Genomic DNA, 22,042 nt, shown 5'->3' on the forward strand with positions numbered 1-22,042 from the left:
CCCAGGACAGGTACAGCACGGTGTTAGATTTAGAGTAAAGCTCCCTCTACCTTGTCCCCAGCAAATACTCCCAGAACAGTTACAGTGTGGGGTTAGATACAGTGTAAAAGTCCCTCTACGCTGTTCTCATCAATCATTCCCAGGACAAGTATCGGACAGGGTTAGATACAAAATAAAGCTTCCTCTGCACTATCCACATCAAACAGTCCTCGGACAGGTACCGCATGGTGCTACATACAGAGTAAAGCTCTCTCTACACTGTCCCCTAGCAATCACTCTCAGGACAGGTGCAGGATGGGGTTAGATACAGCTCTTGAGGTTAGATAAAGCTCCTGAGAATAGATTCCATCACCCTCTTCTAATGTAAGAACCTGAGCTTAGTTGGTGAGTGGTTTTGGGAAAGCAATGGAAAAGAACCCTTAAATAGCGAATTAACCATGTCTCCTTTCTCACTCTCTCCACAGTGGGAACTCTCTGCGAATCACAAATGAGAGTTCCCTGACACAGAACTTGTCACTTCGCTACGCAGTGAACATTGCAACGTCTGGGTGAGTGAGGGTCTGATGCCACCTGAGGACTGGGGTTGGGCTGATGAGCCTTTGCATTTGGTCCCTGAACAATATCTGTCTATCCCTGCGCGACCTTTACAGGTATCTACCTATGTACCACAGCTCATCCCCATCATCAATCTCACTCCACCATTCATCCAGTCTCTGATCTTCGACGGACAGAGGTTCTGGACCATTGAACAGACTTTTCATTCTAACCCCATTTCATAGAACCACCCAGAGGGAGGCCATTCTGCCCATCATGTCCGCATTTGAAGTTTGCAGGATTGTTATACATTTAAATAATCACATGATTTGATGGTGATGTTATTAGGGTGTTGTCGTGGCTCCTTTTTTCAGTTTCAGTTTCATAGAAATCACAGAAACCCTACAGTGCAGAAGGAGGCCATTCGGCCCATCGAGTCTGCACCGACCACAATCCCACCCAGGCCCTACCCCCCACATATTTACCCGCTAATCCCTCTAATTTACGCATCTCAGGGGCAATTTTAACCTGGCCAATCAACCTAACCCGCACATCTTTGGACTGTGGGAGGAAACCGGAGCACCCGGAGGAAACCCACGCAAACACGAGGAGAATGTGCAAACTCCACACAGACAGTGACCCAAGCCGGGAATCGAACCCGGGACCCTGGAGCTGTGAAGCAGCAGTGCTAACCACTGTGCTACCGTGCCGCCCTGTGTACTTCTGTGTACAGACAGAGCTCCTAAAATAAACCCGCTGACTGTTTGAATCTGCGGGTGCAAAGCCCCTTTTTTTCCTTTTTTGCTTAAAACCCCCAGCCCCTAACAAAGAACAAAGAAAATTACAGCACAGGAACAGGCCCTTCGGCCCTCCAAGCCTGCACCGACCATGCTGCCCGACTGAACTAAAACCCCCTACCCTCCCAGGGACCATATCCCTCTATTCCCATCCTATTCATGTACTTGTCAAGACGCCCCTTAAAAGTCACTACCGTATCTGCTTCCACTACCTCCCCCGGCAACGGGTTCCAGGCACCCACCACCCTCTGTGTAAAAAATCTGCCTCGTACATCTCCTTTAAACCTTGCCCCTCGCACCTTAAACCTGTGCCCTCTAGTAATTGACTCTTCCACCCTGGGAAAAAGCTTCTGACTATCTACTCTGTCCATGCCCCTCATAATCTTGTAGACTTCTATCAGGTCACCCCTCAATCTCCGTCGTTCCAGTGAGAACAAACCAAGTTTCTCCAACCTCTCCTCATAGCTAATGCCCTCCATACCAGGCAGCATCCTGGTAAATCTTTTCTGTACCCTCTCCAAAGCCTCCACATCTTCTGGTAGTGTGCGACCAGAATTGAACACTATATTCCAAGTGCGGCCCAACTAAGGTTCGATAAAGCTGCAACATGACTTGCCAATTTTTAAACTCAACGCCCCGGCTGATGAAGGTCAGCATGCGGTATGCCTTCTTGACTACCTTCTCTACCTGCATTGCCACTTTCAGTGACCTGTGTCCCTGTACACCCAGATCCCTTTGCCTATCAATACTCTTAAGTGTTCTGCCATTCACTGTGTATTTCCCATCTGTATTCGACCTTCCAAAATGCATTACCTCACATTTGTCCGGATTAAACTCTATCTGCCACCTCTCCGCCCAAGCCTCCAACTGATCTGTGTCCTGCTGTTTCCTCTGACATGGTTAGGAGATTTCAAAAAATCTGGTGATGAGTCGGGTTTTTATTTCATTGGGAACAAAGAACAGTACAGCACAGGAATAGCCCTTTGACCCTCCAAGCCTGCGTCGATCACGTTTACCTATCTAACCAACCGCTTGTGTCCCTCTGTTCCCCATTTGTTCATATGTCTATCAAGATAAGTCTTAAATGTGGCTAACGTAACTGCCTGAACCACCTCACTTGGCAGCTCATTCCAGGCCCCCACCACCCTCTGTGTAAAAAAACTTTCCCCACACATCTCCACTGAAACTCTCCCACCGATCTTGAACTTGTGCCCCCTTGTAATTGTCATTTCCGCCTTGGAAAAATCTTCCAACTGTTCACCCTATCTATACCCCTCATATTTTTATAAACTTCTATCAGGTCGCCCCTCAATCTCTGTCTTTCCAGGGAGAACAATCCCAGTTTATTCAATCTCTCCTCATAGCGAATACCCTCCCTACCAGGCAACATCCTGGTAAATCTTTTCCGTACTCTCTCCAAAGCCTCCATGCCCTTTTGGTAGTGTGGTGACCAGAATTGGACGCAGTATTCCAAATGTGGCCGAACCAACGTTTTATACAACTGAAATAATTTGCTAACTTTTATACTCGATGCCCCATCCGATGAAGGTGAGCATGCCATCTGCTTTCTTCACCACCTTTTCCACCTGTGCTGCCACTTTTAAGGATCTGTGGACCCGCACTCCCAGATCCCTCTGTGATGGTCCTGCCATTTATTTTACTGCTCCCACCTGAATTGGATCTACCAAAATGCATCACCTCGCAGTTGTCCGGATTAAATTCCATCTGTCATTTCTCCGCCCAATTTTCCAGTCTATTATATCCTGCTGTATTCTCTGACAATCTTCATCACTCTCTACAACATCTGGAGCATCGAGAAAAGGTTCTAAGTGGAGGGAGAAAAAAATTGTGGCCAGAATTTTACCGTCGTGCCCGCCACGGGAATCGGAGTGGTTGAGGGACCGGGCGAGCTAGACCGGAGAATTCCACCCTGTGCGCCCTCACATTTTGAGTATTAGAAGTCTGGAGAAAAGCAACAACAGGATTAAAGGATAAACTGCCAGTGAAGAAAGACTCAAGTAATATCTGTGTGGTTTTAAAAGAGGGCTTATTTCTGATCAGAGTAGAGTGAGATTCCAGGCAGTATCTGGCATATTTCAGATGAACAGATGCTCTGCTCTATGCTAGGGTTGTTTGAAAAGAAGTACATCAAGTCAACAATCTCCACGGTAAAAAGGGGAGTACTGAGAAGACAGTAAAAAGTATCTCCTGAGCAGTCTCGAGTTCCTAGCCTAGGGTCAGTTAGGAAGCATGGGAGCTTTCAATGATCAAAGTAAATCATGGAGGTCCTGTGCCGAGCATTGTCAGTACTTTGTCCCAGTGATTTACATTTGCAAGTCAGTTGCTTGCATCCGCTTTTCACTGTACAATTGGAAGTAACACCTTCAATTGGCTCTGGAGCTTGGTTTATCCAGCAAAGCCCACAGCCAAAACTTACAATGACTTGACAGAGATCATTAAAGAGCATTCGTGCCCAAAGCCACTGAGCGTCACAGGCAACCTGAAAATGGCTGGCACAACATTGAGAGTCTTTGGAAGCTACTGCTCGAGATGGTTTACTTTGTTTCCTCCAAAAGAATCTATCCAAAGCAACATAGAAATATAGAAAATAGATGCAGGAGTAGGTCATTCGGCCCTTTCAATCTGCGCCACCATTCAGTATGATCATGGCTGATCGTGCACTTTCAGTATCCTACTCCCGCTTTCTCTCCATACTCCTTGATCCCTTTAGCCACAAGGGTTATGTCCAGCTTCCTCTTGAACATATCTAACAAACTGGCCCCAGCAGCTTCCTGTGATGGAGAATTCCACAGGTTCACAAGTCTCTGAGTGAAGACGTTCTTCCTTATCTCAGTCCTGAATGGCTTACCTCTTATTCTTAGACTGTGACCCCTAGTTCTGGACCTCCCTAAAATTGGGAACATGCTTTGTGCATCTAGCCTGTCCAGTCCCATCTGGATTTTATATGTTGCACTGAGATTTCCTCTCATTCTTCTAAATTCCAGTGAGCACAAGCCTAGTCGATCCAATCTCTCTTCATATGTCAGTCCTGTCATTCCAGGAATCATTCTGGCGAATCTTCACTGGGCACCCTGAATCACAAGAATGTCCTTCCTTAGGCTAGGAGACCAAAAATGCGCACAGTACTCAAGGTGTGACCTCACAAAGGCCCTGTATGACTGCAGCAAGACATCCTTATTCCTATACTCAAATCCTCTTGCTATGAAGGCCAGCATGCCATTAGCTTTCCTCACCGCCTGCTGTACCTGCATTCCAACCTTCAGCGACTGTTCCACCATGACACCCAGGTCACATTACACTTCCTTTTTTCCTAAATTGCCACCATTCACATAATAGTTTTCGTTCCTGTTTTTGTCACCAAAGTGGATAACCTCACATTTCTCCACATTATATTGCATTTGCCAAGTATTCGCCCACTCAGGCAGCCAGAAGATTGCTTACTGAACATGCTTTGACTTCAAAGACAGCAGTAGAAATTGCAGTATTGATGAAAGAGGCTTCACAATTTACCACAGCAATGAAGATCCACAAGATCGTCATGGACAAAGAAGTAGACCAGTTGAAAAAAATAGTTTTGGATTGTGGGAGCGCGGAATTTAGTAAAATAAGGCAGGATCTGGCCAAGGTCGACTGGGAACATCTATTGGTGGGGAAATCCACAGAAGAGCGGAGGGTGGCATTCAGAAAGGAAATGGGAGGGTGCAAGCCCAGCATGGAGGGTGATAAGAAGGAGTAACAAGCCCAGAGAACCATGGATGACCAGAGATATTCAGGATACGATGAGAAGGAAAAGAAAGGCTTTTAGCAGGTAGAAGGGGAGCAAATCAGTGGAGGCATTAGTGAAGTACATGGCACAATGGCAGAGTGGTTTAGCACTGCTGCCTCACAGCGCCAGGGACCCAGCTTCAATTCCAGCCTTGGTTCACTCTCTGTGTGGAGTTTGCAAGTTCTCCCCGTGTCTGCGAGGGTTTCTTCCAGATGCTATGGTTTCCTCCCACAGTCCAAAGATGTGTGCGTTAGGTTGATTGGCAATACTAAATTGACCCTAGCGTCGGGGGATTAGCAGAGGAAATATGTGGGTTACGGAAATAGGACCTGGGTGAAATTGTGGTCGGTACAGACTCGATGGGCCAAATGACCTCCTTCTGTACTGTAAGGAATCTATGATTCTATGAACATGTAGGGCGGAGTTCAAGAAAACAATTGTGTTTCAGTTGAACGGCAAAGGCTAATGTGGCGGCCTGATAGAACTTTACAAAGTGATGAGAGACATGGATAGAATGGACAGTCAGTCTTTTTCCCAGGGTAGAAAATTGAATTATTAGGGTACATAGGTTTAAGGTAAAAGGGGGAAAATTTAAAGGAGATGTGAGAGGCAAGTTTTTTACACCACGGATGGTAAGTGCCTGGAATGCACTGCCAGAGGAGGCGGGAGAAGCAGATACAATAGCAACGTTTAAATAGCATTTTGACAGATCCATGAATAGGCAGGGAATAGAGGGATACAGACTGCATGGAGACAAAAGGTATTTACTGAGAAAGGCGTCATGAGTCATGAAGGGAAAGTCGTGTTTGACGAATCTACTGGACTTTTATGAAGATGTCACTAGTGCGGTTGACAGAGGGGAACCGGTGGATGTGGTGTTTTTAGATTTCCAGAAGGCGTTCGATAAGGTGCCTCACAAAAGGTTGCTGCAGAAGATTGGGGTACACGGAGTTAGGGGTAAGGTGTTGGCGTGGATTGGCTATCTAACAGGAAGCAGAGAGTTGGGATAAATGGGTGCTTTTCTGGTTGGCAGTTGGTGACCAGTGGCGTGCCGCAGGGATCGGTGCTGGGGCCTCAATTGTTTACCATTTACATAGATGATCTGGAGGAGGGGACTGAATCTAGGGTATTCAAGTTTGCTGATGACACGAAGGTGAGTGGGAAAGCGAATTGTGTGGAGGACGCGGAAAGTCTGCAGAGAGATTTGGATAGGCTGAGCGAGTGGGCGAGGATCTGGCAGATGGAACATAACGTTAGCAAATGTGAGGTTATCCACTTTGGAAGAAATAATAGTAAATTGGAATATTATTTAAATGGAGAAAAATTACATTGTGCGACTGTGCAGAGGGACCTGGGGGTCCTTGTGCACGAATCGCAAAAACTCAGTCTGCAGGTGCAGCAGGTGATCAAGAAAGCGAATGGAATGTTGGCCTTTATCGCGAGGGGGATAGAATATAAAAGCAGGGAGGTCTTGCTGCAACTGTACAAGGCACTGGTGAGGCTGCAACTGGAGTACTGTGTGCAGTTTTGGTCCCCTTATTTGCGAAAGGATATATTGGCCTTGGAGGGAGTGCAGAGAAGTTTCACCAGGTTGATACCGGAGATGAGGGGTGTGGCTTATGAGGAGAGATTAAACAGATTGGGTCTGTACTCGTTGGAGTTTAGAAGGCTGAGGGGTGATCTTATAGAGACATATAAGATAATGAAGGGGCTGGATAGGGTAGAGGTGGAGAGATTCTTTCCACTTAGAAGGGAAACCAGAACTAGAGGGCACAGCCTCAAAATAAGTGGGGGCCGGTTCAGAACAGAGTTGAGGGGGAACTTCTTCTCTCAGAGGGTAGTGAATCTCTGGAATTCTCTGCCCATTGAAGTGGTGGAGGCTTCCTCGTTTAATATGTTTAAATCACGGGTAGATAGTTTTCTGATCGATAAGGGAATTATGGGTTATGGGGAGCAGGCGGGTAAGTGGAACTGATTCGCTTCAGATCAGCCATGATCTTATTGAATGGCGGGGCAGGCTCGAAGGACCAGATGGCCTACTCCTGCTCCTATTTCTTATGTTCTTATGAGTCGGTGCAGGCTTGGTGGTCCGAAGAGCCTGCTCCTGTGCTGTACTGTTCTTCGTTCTTTTTTGGTCTTTCAAAGGGGGATATGAGAAAGCTCTGACTGGTAACAGTTGTGAAAATCCCAAGATATTCTATAAATATATCAATGGGAAGATAATGTTGCAGCTGTATAGGACCCTGGTCAGACCCCACCTGGAGTACTGTGCTCAGTTCTGGTCGCCTCATTACAGGAAGGATGTGGAAGCCATAGAAAGGGTGCAGAGGAGATTTACAAGGATGTTGCCTGGATTGGGTGGCATGCCTTATGAGGATAGGTTGAGTGAGCTCGGCCTTTTCTCCTTGGAGAGACGAAGGATGAGGGGTGACCTGATAGAGGTGTATAAGATGTTGAGAGGTATTGATAGAGTGGATTCTCAGAGGCTTTTAGCCAGGGCTGAAATGGTGGCCACAAGAGGACACAGGTTTAAGGTGCTGGGGAGTAGGTACAGAGGAGATGTCAGGGGTAAGTTTTTCACTCAGAGGGTGGCGGGTGCGTGGAATGGGCTGCCAGCAATGGTGGTGGAGGCGGATTCGATAGTGTCTTTGAAGAGACTTTTAGATAAGTACATGGAACTTAGTAAGATAGAGGGTTATAGGTAAGCCTAGTAATCGCTAAGGTAGGGACATGTTCGGCATTGCTTTGTGGGCTGAAGGGCCTGTATTGTGCTGTAGTTTTTCTTTGTTTCTAAGAGGATAACCAGGGAAAGAGTGGGACCCATTAGGGACAAAGGGGCCAATCTGTGGGTGAAGCCAGAGGCCATTGGTAGAATGTTGAATGAATACTTCACATCTGTCATCATCCAAGAGAGTGAGCACAAACATCTGGAATTCAGGGAGAGAGGCTGTGATGTTCTTGAGCAAATTCCCATCAGGCAGGACAATGTATTGGAGGTGTTGGCAAGCTTAAAAGTGGACAAGTCTCCAGGTCCGGATGAATTGTGTCCCAGGCTGTTCTGGGAGGCAAGGGAGGAAATTGCAGGGGCTCTGACCCAAATTTCAATTCCCCTCTGGCCACTGGGGAAGTCACAGTAAGAGTTTTAACAACACCAGGTTAAAGTCCAACAGGTTTATTTGGTAGCAAATACCATTAGCTTTCGGAGCGAGCGCTCCAAAAGCTAATGGTATTTGCTACCAAATAAACCTGTTGGACTTTAACTTGGTGTTGTTAAAACTCTTACTGTGTTCACCCCAGTCCAACGCCAGCATCTCCACATCGTCACTGGGGAGGTGCCAGAGGACTGGAGTACAGCTAATGTGGTTCCGCTATTTAAGAAGTGTTGTAGAGATAAGCCAGGGAACTACAAACCAGTGAGTCTCACATCAGTGGTAGGGAAGCTTTTGGAGAAAATTCTGAAGGAGAGCATCCAACTCCACTTGAAGAGGCAAGGCTTGATCAGAGATAGTCAGCATGGCTTCATCAGAGGGAGGTCATGACTAACAAATTTGACTTAAGTTTTTGAGGAGGTGACCAGGCATGTAGATGAGAGTAGTGCAGTTGATGTATGATATGGATTTTAACAAAGCCTTTGACAAGGTCCCTTCTATGAGACTTTTAAAGAAGGGAAATGCACATGGGATTCAGGGTAATTTGATGAAGTGGATTCAAAATTGTCTCAGTTGTAGGAGACAGAGGGTGATGACAGAAGGCTGCTTTAGTGACTGGAAGCCAGTGTCCAGTGGCGTACCCGTGCTGGGTCCCTTATTATTCATCATTTATATAAACAACATAGATGACTATGTGGGGGGTAGGATTAGGAAGTTTGCCGATAACTCAAAGATTGGCCAGGTGGTTAACAGTGAGGTTGAGTGTCTTGGGCTACAAGCAGATATAGACAGATTGGTCAAGTGGTAGATAAGTGGCAGATGGAATTTAACCCTGAAAAGTGTGAGGCGATACACTTTCGATTAAGTAATTTGACCAGGAAATATTCAATGGGCGGCACGACACTAGCAAATTCTGTGAAGCAAAACGACCTTGGAGTGTTTGTCCATAGATCTCTGAAGGTAGAAGGACATGTTAGTGGGGTGGTTAAACTTAGTGTTAGTGGGGTGGTTAAACTTAGTGTTAGTGGGGTGGTTAAACTTAGTGTTAGTGGGGTGGATAAAGGACACTTGCCTTTATCAATCAGTCACAAAATGTATCTTGTACTCAGAAAGCAAAAGCTGTGGTCAGGCCCATACCACACTCTGAAACCAAGGGACAGATGCCACTCAATACAACTTCTGTGGATTTCTCATTCCTCCTGATGCTGGTTACACTTTGAACCAATTGGTCTCACTGGAACACTGACTTTCACACGAGGGTTTCCAAACTCTGCTCTCAAACAATGCTTTCTCTTGGATAGTTTCACCAAGGATCCACCTCCAGGGTTTAAACCTCTCCTTTCAGTATTCCGCTGCCCTGGAATTGAGCTTCCATGCAATTTCTCAGGGACCCAGCCACATAGACATAACATCACTGCTTTATTGGCTGCTTAAGACGTCACCAAGTTTTGATCACCCCGGATATCTGGTCTGTCACAGAGTTGACGCCCTGAGGTTTGCATCTTGCAGCTTTGTCTTTAACTTGGAGCCTCTCTGTCCCTGAATTCACTGGATGAAACCCTTTTTCCAGATTCCCTTTCTTTGATCCTTTGACAGTCTTCCTGGGCGGCACAGTGGTTAGCAGTGCTGACTCACATCGCCAGGGACCTGGGTTCGATTCCCAGCTCGGGTCACTGTCTGTGTGGAGTTTGCACGTTCTCCCCGTGTCTGCATGGGTTTCCTCTGGGTGCTCTGGTTTCCTCCCAGTTGAAAGATGTCCTGGTTAGGTGCATTGGCCTTGCTAAATTCTCCCTCAGTGTACCCGAACAGGCGCTGGAGTGTGGCGACTCGGGGAATTTTCACATTGCAGTGTTAATGTAAGCCTACTGTGTACAGTTCTGGTCACCCTATTATAGAAAGGAAATGATGAAACTAGAAAGAGTGCAGAAAAGATTTACTCGGATGCTACCGGGACTTGATGGCTCGAGTTATGAGAGGCTGGATAGACTGGGACTTTTTTCTCTGGAGTATGGAAGGCTGAGGGGTGATCTTATAGAGGTCTTTCAAATAATGAGGGGCACAGATCAGCGGGTTAGGTGGATTGGCCATGCTAAAGGATCAGAAGGACCTTGGGGTCCAGGTCCATAGGACTCTTAAATCGGCCTCGCAGGTAGAGGAGGTGGTTAAGAAGGTGTATGGTGTGCTGCCCTTCATCAATCGAGGGATTGAGTTTAGGAGTCCGGGGATAATGATGCAGCTTTATAAGACCCTCGTCAGACCCCACTTGGAGTACTGTGCTCAGTTCTGGTTGCCTCATTACAGGAGGGATGTGGAAATGATTGAAAGGGTGCAAAGAAGATTTACAAGGATGTTGCCTGGATTGGTTGGCATGCCTTATGAGGATAGGCTGAGGGAGCTCGGTCTTTTCTCCTTGGAGAGACGAAGGATGAGAGGTGACCTGATAGAGGTGTGCAAGATGTTGAGAGGTATAGATTGGGTGGATTCTCGGAGGCTTTTTCCCAGGGCTGAAATGGTTGCTACGAGAGGACACAGGTTTAAGGTGATGGGGAGTAGGTACAGAGGAGATGTCAGGGGTAAGTTTTTCACTCAGAGGGTGGTGGGTGAGTGGAATCGGCTGCCATCAGTGGTGGTGGAGGCGAACTCTATAGGGTCTTTTAAGAGACTTCTGGATGAGTACATGGGACTTAATAGGATTGAGGGTTATAGGTAAGTCTATATATAAGCCTAGGTAGGTAGGGACATGACCGGCGCAGCTTGTGGGCCGAAGGGCCTGTTTGTGCTGTATTTTTTTAATAAAAAAAAAAGATAGTCAATATCCTTTCCCAAAGGTAGAGGAGTCCAAAACTAGAGGGCATAGGTTTAAGGTGAGAGGGGAGAGAAACAAAAGTGTTCAGAGGGGCTATTTTTTCCACACAGAGGGTGGTGAGTGTCTGGAACAAGCTGCCAGAGGTAGTATTAGAGGCAGGTACAATTTTGTCTTTTAAAAAACATTTAGACGGTTACATGGGTAAGATGGGTATAGAGGGATATGGGCCAAATGCGGGCAATTGGGGGTTTAAAAAAAAAGGCAGCATGGACAAGTTGGGCCGAAGGGCCTGTTTCCATGCTGTAAACCTCTATGGCTTGCGACACTAATTAATAAATAAAAAATTTTTTTTAAATCGGGGTATAGATTACAAAAGCAGGGAAGCCATGTTGGAGTTGTATTGATCTTTGATGAGGTCACAGCTGGAGCACTGTGTGCAGTTCTGGTCACCACATTACAGAAAGGATGTGATTGCACTGGAGGGGGTGCAAAGGAGATTCACCAGGATGCTGCCTGGGAATAAGTTATGAAGAGAGGTTGGATAGGCTTGGGTTGTTTTCGTTGGAGCAGAGAAGATTGAGGGCTGACCTGATCGAGATTGAGGGGCATGGACAGAGTGGATAAGGACCAGATGTTCCCCTGAGTTGAAGGGTCAGTCACGGGGGGGACAAAGGCTCAAGGTGGAGGACAGGAGGTTTGGAGGGAATGTGAGGAAAACGTTTTTTACCCAGGGTGGTGACAGTCTGGAATGCGCTGCCTGGGAGGGTGGTCGAAGCGGGTTGCCTCACATCCTTTAAAAAGTACCTGGATGAGCACTTGGCACATCTCAACATTCAAGGCTATGCACCAAGTGCTGGTAAATGGGATTAGGTAGGAGATCAGCTCTTTCTCACATGTCGGTGCAGACTCAATGGGCCGAAAATCCTCTTCTGCCTTGTATGATTCCATGATCTGCCTTGTTTTTGCCCATTCACCTAACCTGTCTGTATACCTCTGTCGACTGTTTGTGTCGTCCTCACCATTTGCTTCCCACCTATTTTAGTGTCACCCACAAACCTAGCAATAGTACATCCACTTCCCTTGTCAAAGTCATCAATAAATATTGTAAATAATTGTGCCCCCAGCACTGATTACGGGTTCCATCCTGAAAATGTTGCCTGTCACCTAGCCAATCCTCTGTCCATGCTGATATCCTATACCTAACACCATGGGCTCTATTTTATTAATTAACCTTTTGTGCAGTACCTTATCAAACTATTTCTGGAAATCCCAGTTCATTACATTTATGTGTTGCCCTTTACCTATCCTACTCATCACCATCTCAAATAATTCTAATAAATGTGTGAGACTGATTTCCCCTTCACGAGAAGGTGCTGACTCTGCTTAATTGTTTCATCGGAACATAGGAATTAGGAGCAAAAGTCAGCAATTCAGCCCTTTGAGCCCATTCCGCCATTCTACATGATCATGGCTGATCTCCATCTCATCCTAACTCCACTTCCCTGTCTTTTCCCCATAGCCCTTTTTCCCACTTTAATCAAATATTTATCTATCTCTTTCTTGAATCCATTGATTGATTCTTCATCCACTGCACTCGGGATCAGTGAGTTCCATAGATTCACAACCCTCTGTGAGAAGTAGATACTCCTTTTCTCTGTCGTGAACCTCCTCCCCCTCCCCCACTTACTCTACAACCTATGACCTATTGTCCTAGACTGTTCTAGAAGGGGGAACATTTGTTTAACATTTATTTTATCAATCCTGTTGAGTATTTTATATACCTCAATCAAATCCCCGCCCCTCCCTCATTTTTCTGGACTCCAGCGAGTACAAGCCCAAGCTCCTCAACCCCTCCTCATACGTCACCCCCTTCAAACCTGGAATCAATCCAGTGAATCTCTTCTGATCCGCTTCCGGTGCCACCACATCCTTCCTCAAAGAAGGTGACCAAATCTGAACACAGTGCTCCAAGCGTGGTCTCACCAATACCTTACACAATTGTAACAACACTTCTCTACTTTTATACTCCAGACCCTTTGCAATAAATGCCCGGATTCCATCTGCCCTCTTTATAACATTCTGCACCTGCCTTCTCACTTTCTGAGACTCATGCACGAGGACACCCAGATCCCTCTGCACAGGAACCTTTTGAATCTGTTCCCCATTTAAATAGTAATTTGTCCTTTTATTTTTCCAGCCAAAATGGATAACCTCACAGTTATCCACATTAAATTGTATCTGCCAGATTCTGGCCCATTCCCCTAGCCTGTCAATATCCATTTGCAAACTTTTTATCTCCTCATCACTTTATTTTCGTATCATCAGCAAATTTGGCTATGTTGCACTCTGTTCCTGCTTGTAGATCATTGACATAGATTGTAAACAATTGTGGTCCAAGAATTGAACTCTGCGGGACCCCACTGGTTACAGATCGCCAACTGGAGAAGGACCCAGTTATCCCAACACTCTGCTTTCTATCTGTCAGCCAATCCTCAGTCCAAGTCACTACTCTACCCCTTGGGATTTAGCCTTCTGGATCAATTTCTTGTGTGGCACCTTATCAATGAATTCCACAGGCTCACCACTCTTTGGGTGAGAAATGTCTCCTCACCTCCATCCTAAATCCTCAGACTTACTCCTGGTTCTGGACTCCCCCACCATCAGGAATATCCTCCCTGCATCTACCCTTTCTAGTCCTGTTAGAATTTTATAAGTCTCTGAGATCCCCCTTCATTCATCTGAACTTCAGCAAAAACAATCCTAACTAAGTCAATCTCTCCTCCCGCCATCCCCGGAATCAGCCTGGTAAACCTTCGCTGCATTCACTCAAGAGCAAGAACATCCTTCCTCGGAAAAGAAGACCAAAACTGCACACAATATTCTAGGTGTGGCCTCACCAAGGCCCTGTATAATTGCAACAACACAACCCTACTCCTCTCGCAATGAAGGCCAACATGCCATTTGCCTTCTTTACTGCCTGCATGCTTACCTTCAGTGACTGGTGCTCAAGGACACCTAGGTCCTGTTGCACACTCCCCTCTCCCAAGTTACAGCCATTCAGGTAGCAATCTGCCTTCTTGTTTTCGCTTCCAAAGTGAATAACCTCATACTTACCCAAATTATACTGCATCTGCCATTGATTAGCCCACTCAACCAATCTGTCCAGATCATTCTGAAGGATCTCTGCATCCTCATCACAGTTCACCCTCCCACCCAACTTGGTATCATCTGCAAACTTTGAGATGTTATATTTTGTTCCCTCATCCAAATCATTGATGTATATTGTGAATAGCTGGGGCCCCAGCACCGATCCCTGTGGTACTAATTGCTGCCTGCCAATTTGAAAAGCACCCATTAATTCCTACTCTTTGTTTCATAGAACATAGAAAAACTACAGCACAAACAGGCCCTTCGGCCCACAATTTGCGCCGGTCGTGTCCCTACCTACTTAGGCCTATATGTAGGCTTACCTATAACCCTCAATCCTATTAAGTCCCATGTACTCATCCAGGAGTCTCTTAAAAGACCCTACTGAGTTCGCCTCCACCACCACTGACGGCAGCCGATTCCACTCACCCACCACCCTCTGAGTGAAAAACTTACCCCTGACATCTCCTCTGTACCTACCCCCCAGCACCCTAAACCTGTGTCCTCTCGTAGCAGCCATTTCAGCCCTGGGAAAAAGCCTCTGAGAATCCACCCAATCTATACCTCTCAACATCTTATACACCTCTATCAGGTCACCTCTCATCCTTCGTCTCTCCAAGGAGAAAAGACCGAGCTCCCTCAACCTATCCTCATAAGGCATGCCACCCAATCCAGGCAACATCCTTGTAAATCTCCTCTGCACCCTTTCAATCTTTTCCACATCCTTTCTGTAATGAGGCGACCAGAACTGAGCACAGTACTCCAAGTGGGGTCTGACGAGGGTCTTACATAGCTGCATCATTATCTCCGACTCCTAAACTCAATCCCTTGATTGATGAAGGCCAGCACACCATACGCCTTCTTAACCACCTCCTCTACCTGCGAGGCCGATTTAAGAGTCCTATGGACCCGGACCCCAAGGTCCTTCTGATCCTCTACACTGCTAAGAGTCTTACCCCTGACATTATACTCCTTCATTCCATTTGACCTGCCAAAATGGACCACTACACATTTATCCGGGTTGAAGTCCACCTGCCACTTCTCCGCCCAGTCTTGCATCCTATCTATGTCACGCTGCAGCTTCTGACATCCCTCCAAACTTTCCACAACACCACCAACCTTCGTGTCGTCGGCAAACTTGCCAACCCATCCCTCCACTTCCTCATCCAGGTCATTTATGAAAATGACAAACAGCGAGGGTCCCAGAACAGATCCCTGGGGCACACCTCTGGTGACCGACCTCCATTTAGAAAAAGACCCATCTACAAGCACTCTCTGCCTTCTGCAGGCAAGCCAGTTCTGCATCCACAAGGCAACAGCCCCTTGGATCCCATGCCCTCTCACTTTCTCGAGAAGTCTTGCATGGGGGACCTTATCGAACGCCTTGCTGAAGTCCATGTAAACCACATCTACCGCTTTTCCTTCGTCAATGTGTTTAGTCACATTTTCAAATTACTCCACCAGGCTCGTCAGGCACGATTTGCCTTTGACAAAGCCGTGCTGACTACTTTTGAGCATACTAAACCTCTCTAAATGTTCATAAATCCTGTCCCTCAGGATCTTCTCCATCAACTTACCAACCACTGAGGTTAGACTCACCTGTCGGTAAATTCCTGGGCTCTCCCTATTCCCTTTCATGAATATAGGAACCACATTCGCAATCCTCCGGAACCTCTCCCGTCTCCATCGACGATGCAAATATCATTGCCAGAGGCTCTGCAATCTCTTCCCTCGCCTCCCATGGTAACCTGGGGTACATCCCATCTGGACCCGGTGACTTATCTATCTTGATGCTATTCAAAATTTCCAACACATCCTCTTTCTTAATGTCCAACCAGTTTTCTCTCCATCTCAATACACTTCCCCCAATCCCATGCGCTTTAATCTTGCGTGACATCACCTAAGGCCTAAAAGGTAGGGATATGTTCGGCACAACTTGTGGGGCTGAAGGGCCTGTTTTTGTGCTGTAGTTTTCTATGTTTCTAAGGCTGTGAGCATTAATTAAAAAAAAGCTTTTAATGGGACACTAACATCACCCCTCTGCTTCATGGGCTGCCTAGGTTCAGGAACAATGTCTCCTGAAGGATCAGTAATGATGGTCTTGCTTTCTCCCATTAGAATCGAATACACTCGACACGTTAACTTAGCTGGACGCGAGGATCTGCAGCTGGTCAAGCATTCCTATCAGGTGAGGCAGACTCGTTGCAAAAGCATTCCCGGACTTGGTTCACATATTGATCCTTGCAGTCTCCAATTTAGGGCAGTGAGGGAGCTTGGCTCTTCATTTGCAGAAATCATTGGCCCTTGGTTGTCCGTTCTGAGCCACTTTTGGTACTCAGGCCTTCATTTCAGGCATTAGACATATTCTTTGGAACAGTGGCATTCTTCACATATCTGTTGGGACAGTGTTGAGCTTCAGGCCTCTATTATGGACAGTGTTGAACCTCGGGGCTTTAATCCAGAATCATAGATTTCCTACAGTGTAGAAGAAGGCCATTCGGCCTATCAAATCTGCACCGATAACAATCCCATCCAGACCCTATTCCTGTAACCCCACGTATTTACCCTGCAAATCCCCCTGACACGAAGAAGCAATTTATCATGGCCAATCCACCTAACCTGCACATCTTTGGTGTGTGGGAGGAAACCGGAACATCCGAAGGAAACAAAGGCAGACACGGAGAATGTGAACGAAGAACAGTACAGCACAGGAACAGGCCCTTCGGCCCTCCAAGCCTGCGCCGCTCATGTGCCCAACTAGACCATTCTTTTGTATCCCTCTATTCCCAGTCTGTTCATGTGGCTATCTAGATAAGTCTTAAACGATCCCAGCGTGTCCGCCTCAATCACCTTGCTTGGCAGTGCATTCCAGGCCCCCACCACCCTCTGTGTAAAATACGTCCCCCTGACATCTGTGTTGAACCTTGCCCCCCTCACCTTGAACCCGTGACCCCTTGTGTTCGTCACCTCCGACCTGGGCAAAAGCTTCCCACTGTTCACCCTATCTATGCCCTTCATAATTTTATACGCCTCTATTAGGTCGCCCCTCATCCTCCGTCTTTCCAGGGAGAACAACCCCAGTTTACCTAATCTTTCCTCGTAGCTAAGACCCTCCATACCAGGTAACATCCTGGTAAACCTCCTCTGTACTCTCTCCAAAGCCTCCACGTCCTTCTGGTAGTGTGGCGACCAGAACTGGACGCAGTGTTCCAAATGTGGCCTAACCATCGTTCTAAACAGCTGCAACATCATATGCCAACTTTTATATTCTATGCCCCGTCCATTAAAGGCAAGCATGCCATATGCCTTCTTCACCACCCACTCCACCTGTGCTGCCACCTTTAAGGATCTGTGGACTTGTACACCCAGGTCCCTCTGTGTGACTATACTCCTGTTGGTTCTGCCATTTATTGTATAGCTCCCCCTTACATTAGCTCTACCGAAATGCATCACTTCGCATTTATCTGGATTAAATTCCATCTGCCATTTCTCCGCCCAATGTTCCAGCCTATCTATATCCTGCTGTATTCTCTGACAATGTTCATCACTATCCGCAACTCCAGCAATCTTTGTGTCGTCCGCAAACTTACTGATCACAGCAGTTACATCTTCCTCCAAATCATTTATATATATCACAAATAGCAGAGGTCCCAGTACAGAGCCCTGCGGAACACCACTAGTCACAGACCTCCAACCGGAAAAAGACCCCTCCACTGCTACCCTCTGTCTTCTATGGCTAAGATGTGGAGATGCCGGCGTTGGACTGGGGCAAACACAGTAAGAAGTTTAACAACACCAGGTTAAAGTCCAACAGGTTTATTTGGTAGCAAAAACCACACAAGCTTTCGGAGCTCTAAGCCCCTTCTTCAGGTGAGTGGGAATTCTGTTCACAAACAGAGCTTATAAAGACACAGACTCAATTTACATGAATAATGGTTGGAATGCGAATACTTACAACTAATCAAGTCTTTAAGAAACAAAACAATGTGTGTGGAGAGAGCATCAAGACAGGCTAAAAAGATGTGTATTGTCTCCAGACAAGACAGCCAGTGAAACTCTGCAGGTCCACGCAACTGTGGGAGTTACAAATAGTGTGACATGAACCCAATATCCCGGTTGAGGCCGTCCTCGTGTGTGCGGAACTTGGCTATCAGTTTCTGCTCAGCGACTCTGCGCTGTCGTGTGTCGCGAACACACCCATCAACTCAACACTCTGATCAAGACCTTTGATCCGGACCTTCAGAACACCCTCCGTGCTCTCATCCCACGTACTCCCCGCGTTGGAGATCTCTACTGCCTCCCGAAGATACACAAGGCAAACACACCCGGCCGTCCCATCGTATCGGGCAATGGGACCCTGTGCGAGAACCTCTCCGGCTATGTCGAGGGCATCCTGAAACCCATTGTACAAAGAACCCCCGGCTTTTGTTGCGACACGACGGACTTCCTACAGAAACTCGGCACACATGGAGCAGTTGAACCAGGAGCGCTCCTCGTCACAATGGATGTCTCGGCACTCTACACCAGCATCCCCCATGACGATGGCATTGCTGCAACGGCCTCAGTGCTCAGCGCCAACAACTGCCAGTTTCCAGATGCAATTTTACAACTCATCCACTGCATCCTGGACCACAATATCTTCACCTTCAACAACCAGTTCTTCATCCAGACACATGGAACAGCCATGGGGACCAAATTCGCACCTCAATATGCCAACATCTTCATGCACAGGTTCGAACAAGACTTTTTCTCCGCACGGGACCTTCAACCGATGCTATACACTAGATACATCAATGACATTTTCTTCCTTTGGACTCATGGTGAGCAATCACTGAAACAACTCTATGATGACATCAACAAGTTCCATCCCACCATCAGACTCACCATAGACTACTCTCCGGAATCGGTTGCATTCTTGGACACACGCATCTCCATTAAGGACTGTCACCTCAGCACCTCACAGTACCGCAAGCCCACGGATAACCTCACGATGCTCCACTTCTCCAGCTTCCACCCTAAACACGTTAAAGAAGCCATCCCCTACGGACAAGCCCTCCGTATACACAGGATCTGCTCGGATGAGGAGGATCGCGACAGACACCTCCAGACGCTGAAAGATGCCCTCATAAGAACAGGATATGGCGCTCGACTCATTGATCAACAGTTCCAACGCGCCACAGCGAAAAACCGCACCGACCTCCTCAGAAGACAAACACGGGACACAGTGGACAGAGTACCCTTCGTCGTCCAGTACTTCCCCGGAGCGGAGAAACTACGGCATCTCCTCCGGAGCCTTCAACATGTCATTGATGAAGACGAACATCTCGCCAAGGCCATCCCCACACCCCCACTTCTTGCCTTCAAACAACCGCACAACCTCAAACAGACCATTGTCCGCAGCAAACTACCCAGCCTTCAGGAGAACAGTGACCATGACACCACACAACCCTGCCACAGCAACCTCTGCAAGGCGTGCCGGATCATCGACACAGATGCCATCATCTCACGTGAGAACACCATCCACCAGGTACACGGTACATACTCTTGCAATTCGGCCAGCGTTGTCTACCTGATACGCTGCAAGAAAGGATGTCCCGAGGCATGGTACATTGGGGAAACTATGCAGACGCTGCGACAACGGATGAATGAACACCGCTCAACAATCACCAGGCAAGACTGTTCTCTTCCTGTTGGGGAGCACTTCAGCGGTCACGGGCATTCGGCCTCTGATATTCGGGTAAGCGTTCTCCAAGGCGGCCTTCGCGACACACGACAGCGCAGAGTCGCTGAGCAGAAACTGATAGCCAAGTTCCGCACACACGAGGACGGCCTCAACCGGGATATTGGGTTCATGTCACACTATTTGTAACTCCCACAGTTGCGTGGACCTGCAGAGTTTCACTGGCTGTCTTGTCTGGAGACAATACACATCTTTTTAGCCTGTCTTGATGCTCTCTCCACTCACATTGTTTTGTTTCTTAAAGACTTGATTAGTTGTAAGTATTCGCATTCCAACCATTATTCATGTAAATTGAGTCTGTGTCTTTATATGCTCTGTTTGTGAACAGAATTCCCACTCACCTGAAGAAGGGGCTTAGAGCTCCGAAAGCTTGTGTGGCTTTTGCTACCAAATAAACCTGTTGGACTTTAACCTGGTGTTGTTAAACTTCTTTCTATGGCTAAGCCAGTTCTCCACACATCTAGCGAGCTCACCTTTTATCCCGTGAGATTTAACCTTTTGCACCAGCCTGCCATGAGGGACCTTGTCAAACGCTTTACGAAAATCCATGTAGACGACATCCACCTTCCTTCGTCAATCATTTTTGTCACCCCCTCAAAAAACTCCACCAAATTTGTGAGGCATGACCTCCCTCGTACAAAACCAAGCTGTCTATCACTAATGAGATTATTCAGTTCTAAATGCGCATATATCCTATCTCGAAGAATCTTCTCCAACAACTTCCCTACCACGGACGTCAAGCTCACTGGCCTATAATTACCCGGGTTATTCTTGCTACCCTTCTTAAATAACGGGACCACATTTGCTATCCTCCAATCCTCTGGGACCTCACCTGTGTCCAGTGAAGAGACAAAGATTTCTGTTAGAGGCCCAGCAATTACATCTCTCGCCTCCCTGAGGAGTCTAGGATAGATGCCATCCGACCCTGGGGATTTGTCTGTCTTAATGTTTCCTAAAAAACCTAACACTTCCTCCCTTGTCATTGAGATTTTTTCTAACCGGCCAACACATCTCTCTGAGACACTACCAGTCAACATGGCCCTCTCCTTTGTGAATACTGATACAAAGTATTCGTTTAGGATCTCTCCTACTTCCTTTGGTTCTAAGCATAATTCCCTTCTTTTGTCCCTGAGAGGTCCGATTCTTTCCCTAACAACCCTCTTGTTCCTAATGTATGTATAAAATGCCTTAAGATTCTCCTTAATCCTGTCTGCCAAGGACATTTTGTGACCCCTTTTTGCCCTTCTAAGTCCCTGTTTGAGTTATTTTCTACTTTCTCTGTATTCCTCCAGTGCTCCATCTGTTTTTAGCTGCCTGGACCTCATGTATGCCTCTTTGTTCTTTTTGATTAGACCCACAATTTCACTGGTTATCCACGGCTCCCGAATCCTACCTTTCCTATCCTTCCTCTTTACAGGCACATGCCTGTCCTGCAGTCCTATCAACTGCTCCTTAAAAGACTCCCACATGCCGGATGTGGATTTACCCTCGAACAGCCTCTCCACACAGACTGCCTCCCAAGGCTGGAATTGAACCCAGGGCCCTGGAGCTGTGAGTCAGCAGTGCTAACCACTGTGCTGCCCTCAGGCCTCTAGTTTGGGTCAGGGTTGAGCCTCAAGCTTCTATTTTGGGAGAGTGTTGATCCTTGGGCCCTATATTGGAATGGTGCTGAGCCCCATGCCTTTATTTAGGGGCAATGTTGAGCTGCAGGCCTCTATTTCGGGATAATGTTGAGCCTTGGGCCTCTATTTTGGGACAGTGTTGAGCTTCGGGCCACTCTTTTGGGACAGCTTTGAGCCTCAGGCCTCTATTTTGGGAGAGTGTTGATCCTAGGGCCATATATTGGAATGGTGCTGAGTCTCATGTCTCTATTTAGGGGCAGTGTTGAGCCTTCGGGCCTCTATTTTGGGATAGTTTTGAACCACAGGCCTTTATTTGTGACAGTGTTGATACTCTGGTCTCTATTTCGGGACAGTGTTCAGCTGCAGGCCTCTTTTTCAGAACAGCGCTGAGCCTCGGGTCTCTATTTTGGGACAGTGTTGAACCTCGGGACTCTATTTCGGGACAGTGTTGAACCTTGGG

At 47.1% G+C, this 22,042-nt stretch overlaps 1 protein-coding gene across 4 annotated transcripts in view; it reads left to right on the plus strand.

The window, feature by feature from the left end:
• Positions 1–22,042, plus strand: part of LOC144485644 (integrin alpha-M-like) — a 462,789-nt gene that overhangs the window by 397,885 nt on the left and 42,862 nt on the right. For all 4 annotated transcript variants that reach the window (XM_078203742.1, XM_078203744.1, XM_078203743.1 and 1 more), the window contains 2 exons: positions 465–548; positions 16,339–16,408. In XM_078203742.1, coding sequence (XP_078059868.1) covers positions 465–548; positions 16,339–16,408 — 154 coding nt within the window. The remainder of the gene's footprint in view (positions 1–464; positions 549–16,338; positions 16,409–22,042) is intronic.

The sequence above is a fragment of the Mustelus asterias genome, unplaced genomic scaffold (genome assembly GCF_964213995.1).
Source record: "Mustelus asterias unplaced genomic scaffold, sMusAst1.hap1.1 HAP1_SCAFFOLD_207, whole genome shotgun sequence".
Classification (NCBI taxonomy): domain Eukaryota; kingdom Metazoa; phylum Chordata; class Chondrichthyes; order Carcharhiniformes; family Triakidae; genus Mustelus; species Mustelus asterias.